The 10,939-nt window shown below is 58.0% G+C and overlaps 1 protein-coding gene across 1 annotated transcript; it reads right to left on the reverse strand.

Moving 5' to 3' along the window:
- Nucleotides 1–1,802: 1,802 nt before the first annotated feature.
- Nucleotides 1,803–6,689, reverse strand: LOC117438875 (sentrin-specific protease 3-like; the record flags this gene model as incomplete). The annotated part of the gene is made up of 5 exons (XM_034074265.1): nucleotides 6,612–6,689; nucleotides 4,560–4,671; nucleotides 2,914–3,061; nucleotides 2,281–2,328; nucleotides 1,803–1,880 (listed from the first exon to the last, which is right to left on the reverse strand). Coding segments are annotated over exons 1-5 (459 nt in total), but the record flags the coding sequence as incomplete, so codon positions are not given.
- Nucleotides 6,690–10,939: the final 4,250 nt, after the last annotated feature.

The following is a 10,939-nucleotide window of genomic DNA, read 5'->3' on the forward strand; positions in this document are numbered from 1 at the left end:
ACACGCCCCCTAGCCCCATTCATTAAACAGAAGCAAGCCCCATTGAGAACTATGTAGGGTGAGGCCACGCCCCCTTCCTTAGCTCCGCCCCTTTGGACACGCCCCCTAGTCCCATTCATACACACACTCCCCATTGAGAACAATGGAGGGTGAGGCCACGCCCCCTTCCATAGCTCCGCCCCCTTCAGGGTCTTGGACACGCCCCCAAGTCCCATTCATACACACACTCCCCATTGAGAACTATGGAGGGTGAGGCCACGCCCCCATGGTCAAAGCTCCGCCCCTTTGGACACGCCCCCAAGTCCCATTCATTACATACACTCCCCATTGAGAACTATGGAGAGGCCACGCCCCCTTCCATAGCTCCGCCCCCTTCAGGGTCTTGGACACGCCCCCAAGTCCCATTCATTACACACTCCCCATTGAGAACTATGGAGGGTGAGGCCACGCCCCCAAATTCATAGCTCCGCCCCTTTGGACACGCCCCCTACACCCATTCATTAAACAGAAGCAATCCCCATTGAGAACTATGGAGGCTGAGGCCACGCCCCCATGGTCATAGCTCCGCCCCTTTGGACACGCCCCCTAGTCCCATTCATACACACACTCCCCATTGAGAACTACGGAGGGTTAGGCCACGCCCCCTGAAGGAGGCCACGCCCACAAAGGCATTGATCTCCATTGATGGCACTGACCCCATTGCCCCCATAACCCCCATTGCCATTAACCCCATTGCTCCCCATTACCCCCCATTACACCCATTATCATTGCCCCCCAGTGTCCCCATTGCTCCCCATTACCCCCATTGACCCCCATTAGCATTGCCCCCATTGATCCCAGTATCCCCATACCCCCATTACCATTAACCCCATTGCTCCCCATTACCCCCCATTACACCCATTATCATTGCCCCCCAGTGTCCCCATTGCTCCCCATTACCCCCACTGACCCCCATTAGCATTGCCCCCATTGATCCCAGTATCCCCATACCCCCATTACCATTAAGCCCATTGCTCCCCATTACCCCCATTGCTCCAACTGACCCCATTACCATTGCCCCATTGCTCCCAGTGCCCCCATTGCTCCCCATTAACCCCACTGCTCCCAGTAACCGCATTATCCCCATTATCCCATTGCTCCCCATTACTCCCAGTAACCCCATTGCCCCCCATTACCCCATGCCTCCCATTGCCCCCATTCCCATTGCCCCCATTGCTCCCCCGTACTCCCAGTAACCCCCTGGCCCCCATTCCCATTGCCCCCATTGCTCCCCATTACTCCCAGTAACCCCATTGCCCCCATTCCCATTGCCCCCATTGCTCCCCATTACTCCCAGTAACCCCATTGCCCCCATTCCCATTGCCCCCATTGCTCCCCATTACTCCCAGTGCCCCCATTGCCCCCCATTACCCCATGCCTCCCATTGCCCCCATTCCCATTGCCCCCCTTGCTCCCCATTATTCCCAGTAACCCCCTTGCCCCCCATTACCCCATGCCTCCCATTGCCCCCATTCCCATTGGCCCCATTGCCCCCCATTACCCCCCCAACCCCCTATTACCCCACCCATTCACTTAAGCCACGCCCCCTTACCCCAAGCCCCGCCCACATCCCTTCATAGCCCCTCCCCTCCCCAAGCCACGCCCCCTCCTCCTGCAGCCCCTCCCACCCCCATTCATCCCCATTCATCCCCATTCATCCCCTCCTAGGTTGTGGCCCCGCCCCTTTAGGCTCCACCCCCTTATGCCACGCCCCTTTAGGCCACGCCCCTTTGTGCCACGCCCCCTTAGGCCCCGCCCCTCACGTTCTTGGTCCAACGCTGCACCCCCTCATAGCCTCTTGTCCTCAGCTTGTCATAGAAGAAGCTGTTGAAGAAGTGGACCTGGGGGGGGATATAGGGGGTTATGGGGGGGCTATAGGGGTCTATAGGGGGCTATAGGGGGCTATAGGGGCTATAGGGGTCTATAGGGGCTATAGGGCGCTATAAGGGGCTATAGGAGTCTATAGGGGGCTATAGGAGTCTATAGGGGGCTACAGGGGGCTATAGGGGTCTATAGGGGCTATAGAGGTCTATAGGAGTCTATAGGGGGCTATAGGGGCTATAGGGGGCTATAGGAGCTATAGGGGCTATAGGGGGCTATAGCAGCTATAGGAATCTATATGGGGCTATAGGAGTCTACAGGAATCTATAGGGTCTATAGGGGGCTATAGGGGTCTATAGGGGGCTATAGGGGTCTATAGGGGTCTATAGGGGGGTTATGGGGTGCGTGCCCCCCCCTCACCTTGTCGGGTACCGCGTCCATCACCAGGTCCCCATACATGTTCATCACCTGGGGGGGGGTAAAGAGGGGGCTCAGCATCACGTGACTGCCCTCCCCAACAACACCTATATGGTCCAATCCCAAACCCCTATAGAGCCCCCCAACAAATCCCTATAGAACCCCCTATAACCCCCCATAGAACCCCCTATAGAACCCCCTATAACCCCCCATAGAACCCCCTATAACCCCCCATAGAACCCCCTGTAACCCCCTATAGAACCCCCTATACCCCCATAGAATCCCCTATAACCCCCTATAGAACCCCCTATAGAACGCCCTATAACCCCCTATACCCCCTTATAATCCCCTATAGAACCCCCATAACCCCCCATAGAACCCCCTATAACCCCCTATACCCCCCTATAACTCCCTATAGAACCCCCTATAATCCCCCATAGAACACCCTATAGAACCCCCATAGAACCCCCTATAGAACCCCCTATAACCCCCTATAACCCCCCATAGAACCCCCTATAACCCCCCATAGAACCCCCTATAACCCCCTATAGAGCCCCCTATAACCCCTTATAACCCCCCCATAGAACCCCCTATAACCCCCTATACCCCCCCCGTCCCCATAGGGCTCAATGGGACCTGGTCATTGAGCCAGTTGGGCCCATATAGGGTCTGTAGGTCGTCCATGGTGAGCACGTGACGCTTGTAGCTGACCCGGAACCCCCTGAGCAGAGCAGTGCCCGGTAGGCGCTGGTAGGACTGCAGCAGCTGCTGTACCGAGACCCGCCTGTAGGGGGCGACAGACTGCGTTAAAACGGCTGAAAACGGCCCAAAAACGGGCAAAAACGGGCAAAAACTGACCCAAAATGACCCAAAACAGTGAAAACTGACCCAAAATTAACAGAAAACACAAAAAAAAAAAAAACGGACAAAAACGGACAAAAATGGGCAGAAACAGACAGAAACAGCAGCAGTGGCCGGTAGGCGCTGGTAGGACTGCAGCAGCTGCTGTACCGAGACCCGCCTGCAGGGGGCGACAGACTGCGTTAAAATGGCTGAAAACGGGCAAAAACTGACCCAAAACTGACCGAAACTGACCCAAAATGACCCAAAATTGATAGAAAACAGTTAAAACTGACCCAAAACACAAAAAAAAACGGACAAAAACGGACCAAAACCGGCTAAAATGACCCAACACTGACAGAAAACAGCCAAAACTGACCGAAAACAGTCAAAACTGACCCAAAACAGTCAAAACTGACCCAAAACACACATAAATTAACCCAAAACAGTCAAAACTAGACCAAATAGCCCCAAAATACACAAAACCAGACAGAAACCAGCTAAAACCAGTCAGGAATTGACCAAAACCAGCCCAAACCAGCCCAAAACCAGTCCCAAAATCCCCTAAACCAGCCCCAAAAAGGCTAAAACCAGCCCAAAACCAGCCCCAGATCAACCATTGAAGCCCCTTTACAGCCCAGTCCACATCCTTGGGCCCCATTAGATCCCAATGAACCCCCTTTAAACCCCATTACCCCCTTCCAACCCCATTGCCCCCACTTTAAACCCCACTGAACCCCCCTTAGAACCAATTGAACCCCTTTAAACCCCATTAAACCTCATTGCCCCCCCTTTAAACCCCATTAAACCCCTTTAAACCCCATTGAACACCCCTTAGACCCCATTTCCCCCTTTAAAACCCCATTTCTCCCTTTAAACCCCATTTTCCCCCTTTAAACTCCATTAAACCCCTTTAAACCCCATTGATCCCCTTTACATCCCATTTTCCCCTTTAAACCCTGTTAAACCCCATTGAACCCCCTTTAAACCCCATTAAGCCCCTTTAAACCCCATTTCCACCCTTAAAACCCCATTTCCCACCCTTTAAACCCCATTAAGCCCCTTTAAACCCCATTGAAACACTTTAAACCTCACTGAACCCCTTTAAACCCAATTGAACCCCTTTATTCCCCATTGAACCCCCTTTAAACCCCATTTCCCCCCCTTTAAACCCTATTTTCAACCTTTAAACCCCATTTCCCCCTTTATCCCCCATTGAACCCCCTTTAAACCCCATTGAACCCCTTTAAACCCCATTGAACCCTTTTAAACCTCATTGAACCCCATTAAACCCCATAGAGCCCCATAGAGCCCCATAAAGCCCCATAGAGCCCCATAGAACCCCACAGAACCCCATAGAACCCCATAGAGCCCCATTAAACCCCATAGAACCCCATATCCCCCCATAGAGCCCCATAGAGACCCCATAGACCCCATAGCACCTCTGGGGGGTGCTGAACTCCTGCTGGAAGATGTCCTCCAGTTTGGCCACCACCTCCTCGGTGCTTACTGGGATGAGGCTCCCATAGGCCTGTAGGAACTCGTCCAGTATGCCTGGGAATGGGAATGGGATGGGAATGGGATGGGGATGGGATGGGGATGGGGATGGGATGGGGATGGGATGGGGATGGGATGGGAATGGGGATGGGAATGGGATGGGGATGGGATGGGGATGGGAATGGGATGGGGATGGGATGGGGATGGGATGGGGATGGGATGGGATGGGGATGGGATGGGAATGGGGATGGGAATGGGATGGGGATGGGATGGGGATGGGAATGGGATGGGGATGGGATGGGATGGGAATGGGATGGGAATGGGGATGGGAATGGGATGGGGATGGGATGGGATGGGATGGGGATGGGGATGGGATGGGAATGGGATGGGGATGGGGATGGGATGGGAATGGGATGGGGATGGGATGGGGATGGGATGGGATGGGAATGGGATGGGGATGGGGATGGGATGGGAATGGGGATGGGATGGGGATGGGATGGGATGGGAATGGGATGGGGATGGGGATGGGATGGGAATGGGATGGGGATGGGATGGGGATGGGATGGGATGGGGATGGGATGGGATGGGAATGGGGATGGGAATGGGGATGGGATGGGAATGGGAATGGGGATGGGATGGGGATGGGGATGGGATGGGATGGGATGGGAATGGGGATGGGATGGGGATGGGAATGGGATGGGAATGGGGATGGGATGGGGATGGGATGGGATGGGGATGGGATGGGGATGGGATGGGGATGGGATGGGGATGGGATGGGGATGGGAATGGGATGGGATGGGATGAGAATGGGGATGGGATGAGAATGGGAATGGGATGGGGATGGGATGGGGATGGGGATGGGGATGGGAATGGGATGGGATGGGGATGGGATGGGATGGGAATGGGATGAGGATGGGATGGGGATGGGAATGGGGATGGGATGGGATGGGGATGGGATGGGGATGGGATGGGATGGGATGGGGATGGGGATGGGGATGGGATGGGATGGGATGGGGATGGGATTGGATGGGAATGGGGATGGGAATGGGATGGGGATGGGATGGGGATGGGATGGGAATGGGATGGGGATGGGATGGGGATGGGATGGGATGGGGATGGGATGGGGATGGGATGGGATGGGGATGGGATGGGATGGGGATGGGATGGGGATGGGATGGGGATGGGAATGGGATGGGGATGGGGATGGGATGGGATGGGGATGGGATGGGATGGGAATGGGATGGGGATGGGATGGGAATGGGATGGGAATGGGATGGGGATGGGATGGGAATGGGATGGGGATGGGGATGGGATGGGGATGGGATGGGATGGGGATGGGGATGGGAATGGGGATGGGATGGGGATGGGATGGGGATGGGATGGGAATGGGATGGGGATGGGATGGGAATGGGGATGGGAATGGGATGGGGATGGGATGGGGATGGGATGGGGATGGGATGGGGATGGGGATGGGAATGGGATGGGATGGGGATGGGGATGGGATGGGGATGGGATGGGGATGGGGATGGGATGGGAATGGGATGGGAATGGGATGGGGATGGGATGGGATGGGAATGGGATGGGGATGGGATGGGATGGGGATGGGATGGGATGGGAATGGGATGGGGATGGGGATGGGATGGGAATGGGATGGGGATGGGATGAATGGGGATGGGATGGGGATGGGATGGGAATGGGGATGAGATGAATAGGGAACGGGCAATAGGATGAATGGGGAATCAATGGGGGCACTGGGGACCCCCCCTAGGGCTGCACCTCAATGGCACAGAAACAGCCCCAAAACCAACCCAAACCAGCCCAAAATGACCCAAAACCCCCAACCCCCCCCCCTTACACCCCAACCCCCCCCCTGAACCCAACCCCCCCCCAAAAGAGCCCCAAAACCCCCTGAAATGACCCCAAAACCCCCTGAAATGACCCCAAAACCCCCTGAAATGACCCCAAAACCTCCCCCCCCCCCCCCCCATTGGACTCACTCTGGACGCAGGTCACGTGCTCCTCCCGCAAGGGGCTGTTCTGGGCTCCTCCCCCCCCCCCGCCGCGGGCCATGGGCTGTTCCGAGGGGGGGGGGGGCGGCTCTTCCTCCTCCTCGTCCTCCCCCCCCCGCCCCACGCTGCACACGTTGCTGATGACGATGGAGGCTTCCGGGGGGGTGGGGGGGGCAGCGGGGCCCAAACCATTGGGGAGGGGGCCTGGGGGGGGACATAGGGGTTAATGGGACCCCAATATGGGGGGGCACAAAGGGGGGGGACAAAGGGGTCAATGGGGGGGGCACAAAGGGGTCAATGGGGGGGGGACAAAGGGGTCAATGGGGGGGGACAAAGGGGTCAATGGGGGGGGCACAAAGGGGATCAATGGGGGGGCACAAAGGGGTCAATGGGGGGGGCACAAAGGGGTCAATGGGGGGGGCACAAAGGGGATCAATGGGGGGGCACAAAGGGGTCAATGGGGGGGGCACAAAGGGATCAATGGGACCCCAATATGGGGGGGGCACAAAGGGGTCAATGGGGCCACAATGGGGGGGGGGTACAAAGGGGGGGGACAAAGGGGATCAATGGGACCACAATATGGGGGGGGTACAAAGGGGTCAATGGGACCCCAATATGGGGGGGCATAATATGGGGGGGGCACAAAGGGATCAATGGGGGGGACAAAGGGGTCAATGGGACCACAATATGGGGGGGGTACAAAGGGATCAATGGGGGGGCACAAAGGGATCAATGGGGGGGGCACAAAGGGGTTAATGGGAGCCCAATATGGGGGGGGCACAAAGGGGTTAATGGGAGCTCAATATGGGGGGGGTACAAAGGGGTCAATGGGACCACAATGGGGGGGGCACAAAGGGGTCAATGGGGGGGGCACAAAGGGGATCAATGGGGGGGCACAAAGGGGTCAATGGGAGCCCAATAATGGGGGGGTACAAAGGGGTCAATGGGAGCCCAATGGGGGGGGCACAAAGGAGTCAATGGGGGGGCACAAAGGGATCAATGGGGGGGTACAAAGAGAATCAATGGGGGGGGTACAAAGGGGTCAATGGGAGCCCAATATGGGGGGTCACAAAGAGGATCAATGGGGGGGGTACAAAGGGATCAATGGGACCCCAATATGGGGGGGGGTACAAAGGGGATCAATGGGACCACAATGGGGGGGGGCACAAAGGGGTCAATGGGGGGGCACAAAGGGGTCAATGGGACCACAAGGGGGGGGCACAAAGGGGATGAATGGGGGGGGGACAAAGGGATCAGTGGGACCCCAATATGGGGGGGGCACAAAGGGGTTAATGGGACCACAAGGGGGGGGTACAAAGGGGTCAATGGGGCCACAATATGGGGGGGGGCACAAAGGGGTCAATGGGGCCCCCCCCATAGACTCAAACCCACCCCATGGATTTAACCCCCCCATTAATATAAGACCCCCCCTATAGCTTAAAGCCCCCTATACATTCAACCGCCCCCCACCATGAATATAGGGCCCCCTATAGAGCCAAGCCCCTGCCCCATAGATCCAACCCCCCCCATTGACATAAGCCCCCCCCCATAGATTCAACCCCCCCATAGATTGACCCCCCCCCACTTCAAGCCCCTCCCCCCATCCCCCCCCTCACCTTCATCCCCTCCCCTCCCCCCCCCCTCCCCCCCCATTGCGTGGGGGAGGGGCGGGATGCGCTGGGGGTGGGGGGGGGTCGGTGGGGGGGGGGTCACCTCCTCCTCCAACAGCGGGGGGGGGGGAGGGGCCGGAGCCCCCCCTCCCCCCTCCCCATCCGGTGACAACGACGGGGGGGGCCTACGACGGGGGGGGGGGGTGGGGGGGGTGGGGGGGGTGATGTCCCCCCCCCCCCTCCGGTGCCCCCCCCCCCCCCTCCGTCGGGGTCCCCGTTTCCATGGGAACCCCCAGGCCCCCCCCTTGGCATAGAGCAGCATCCGAAGGGCCCTCAGTGCCCTAAGCCGACGTCGGGGGGGGCCACGGCGCCGGGGGGGGGGGGGGGGAGGGGGAGGGGGGGGGCACCCCCCATTTGGGGGGGGGGGGAGCCCAACGTCTGCCCCCTCCCCCCCTGCCCCTCCCCCCCCTTTGTTCCTCTTCATCTTCCTCTTCATCCTCCTCTTCAGGCCATAGGGATGGGATGGGGACAGGGGGGGGGCGGCGACGGGGGGGGGGGGGGAGGGGGGGGGGGGAGGGGACTCCCGGGGGGGGCGACCCCCCCCTCCCCCCCACGGCTGCCGGGAGGACAGCGACTCCTTCATGGCTGTGGGGGAAGCACAGGGACGTTAACCCCATTGACACCCATTGAACCCCATTAACCCCCCAGTTAACACCATTAACACCCATTAACCCCCATTAAACCCCATTAAACCCCCCAGTTAACCCCATTAACCCCCATTACCCCCATTAGTCCCTATTAATCCCCATTAACCCCCACGTTAACCCCCATTCACCCCATTAACCCCCATTGACCCCCACGTTAACCCCCATTAACCCCATTAACCCCCATTAACGCCCATTAAACCCCCCAGTTAACCCCCATTAACCCCCATTAAACCCCCCAGTTAACCCCATTAACCCCCATTGACCCCCATTAACCCCCATTCACCCCATTAACCCCCATTAAACCCCCCAGTTAACCCCATTAACCCCTATGTTAAACCCCATTCACCCCATTCCCCTCCCCCCCTTCCCCCCCCGCCCCCATAGCCGGTAACGGGGATGGGGGAGGGGTCCCCGTTAACCCCATTCACCCCCATTATAACCCCATTAACCCCCATTAACCCCCATTGACTCCCATTACCCCTCCCCCACCATTCCCCCCCCTCCCCCTACGTCCGGTAACGGGGGTGGGGGAGGGGCCCCGTTCACCCCATTCACCCCCATTCACCCCCATTAACCCCCATTGACCCCCATTAACCCCCCATTAACCCCCATTCACTCCCGTTACCCCTCCCCCCATACCCGGTAACGGGAAGGGATGGGGGGAGGGGTCCCCGTTAACCCCCATTGACCTCCATTCACGTGACCCCGTTACCCCCCCCCCCCCCATATCCGGTACCGGGGGTGGGGGAGGGGTCCCCATTGACCCCCATTGACCCCCATTGACCCCCATTGACCCCCGTTCACGTGACTCACCCCCGGGCTCCGCCGCCGCCGCCGCCGCCTCCCTCCCCACAGCCGCTGGCGCCGCCCGATGGCGTCACCGCGGCGCGACGCACGCACGCACGCACGCACGCACGCACGCACGGGGCCACGCCCACTCTGTGGGGCCAATGGGGAGAGGGGGATGGAGGCCCCGCCCTCTGACGCAAGGGATCATGGGATATATCCCCCCATTGTAGCAAGGGATTATGGGATATATCCCCCCCCCCCCTTCCGGTCGCTATGGAGACGGGAGAGCCAATGGGGAGAGGGGGATGGAGGCCCCGCCCTCTGACGCTATGGATCATGGGATATACCCCCCCCATTACAGCAATGGATCATGGGATGTATCCCCCCCATTATAGCAAAGGATTATGGGATATATCCCCCCTATTATAGGAAAGGATTATGGGATATATATCCCCCCCCCCCCCCGGTCGCTATGGAGACGGGAGGACCAACAGGGAGAGGAGTATTATGGGATGTATCCCCCCCCATTACAGCAAAGGATCATGGGATGTAGCCCCCCCCCCCCCCCCTGTGTTTAGCGCAATGGATCATGGGATATATCCCCCCCATTACAGCAAGGCATCATGGGATACATCCCCCCCTTACCCCTCCTCTAATCACGTGACGCACTCTAGGACCCGTGTTCGAATCACGTGGGGGGGAGTTCCAACCCCCCCCCCCCCCCCCCCACGTTTGGTACCGCCCCCAAACCCCCCCCCCCAATAACATGGGAGGCTCCAGAGTGAATGGGGTTTATTATAGGGGGTTATTATAGGGGGGAGATTGTTATAGGGGCAGCTTTATTATAGGGGGTTATTATAGGGGGGGTTGTTATAGGGGGAGCTTTATTATAGGGGGTTATTATAGGGGGAGCTTTATTATAGGGGGTTATAGGGGGGTTATTATAGGGGGGGCTTTATTATAGGGGGGTTATTATAGGGGGAGCTTTATTATAGGGGGTTATTATAGGGGGGGTTATTATAGGGGGAGCTTTATTATAGGGGGTTATTATAGGGGGAGCTTTATTATAGGGGGTTATTATAGGGGGAGCTTTATTATAGGGGGTTATTATAGGGCGGTTATTATAGGGGGAGCTTTATTATAGGGGGTTATTATAGGGGGAGGGTTTATTATAGGGGATTATTATAGGGGGGGTTTAGTATAGGGGGTT

Source organism: Melopsittacus undulatus, unplaced genomic scaffold (assembly GCF_012275295.1).
Source record: "Melopsittacus undulatus isolate bMelUnd1 unplaced genomic scaffold, bMelUnd1.mat.Z mat_scaffold_762_arrow_ctg1, whole genome shotgun sequence".
In the NCBI taxonomy this organism is placed as follows: domain Eukaryota; kingdom Metazoa; phylum Chordata; class Aves; order Psittaciformes; family Psittaculidae; genus Melopsittacus; species Melopsittacus undulatus.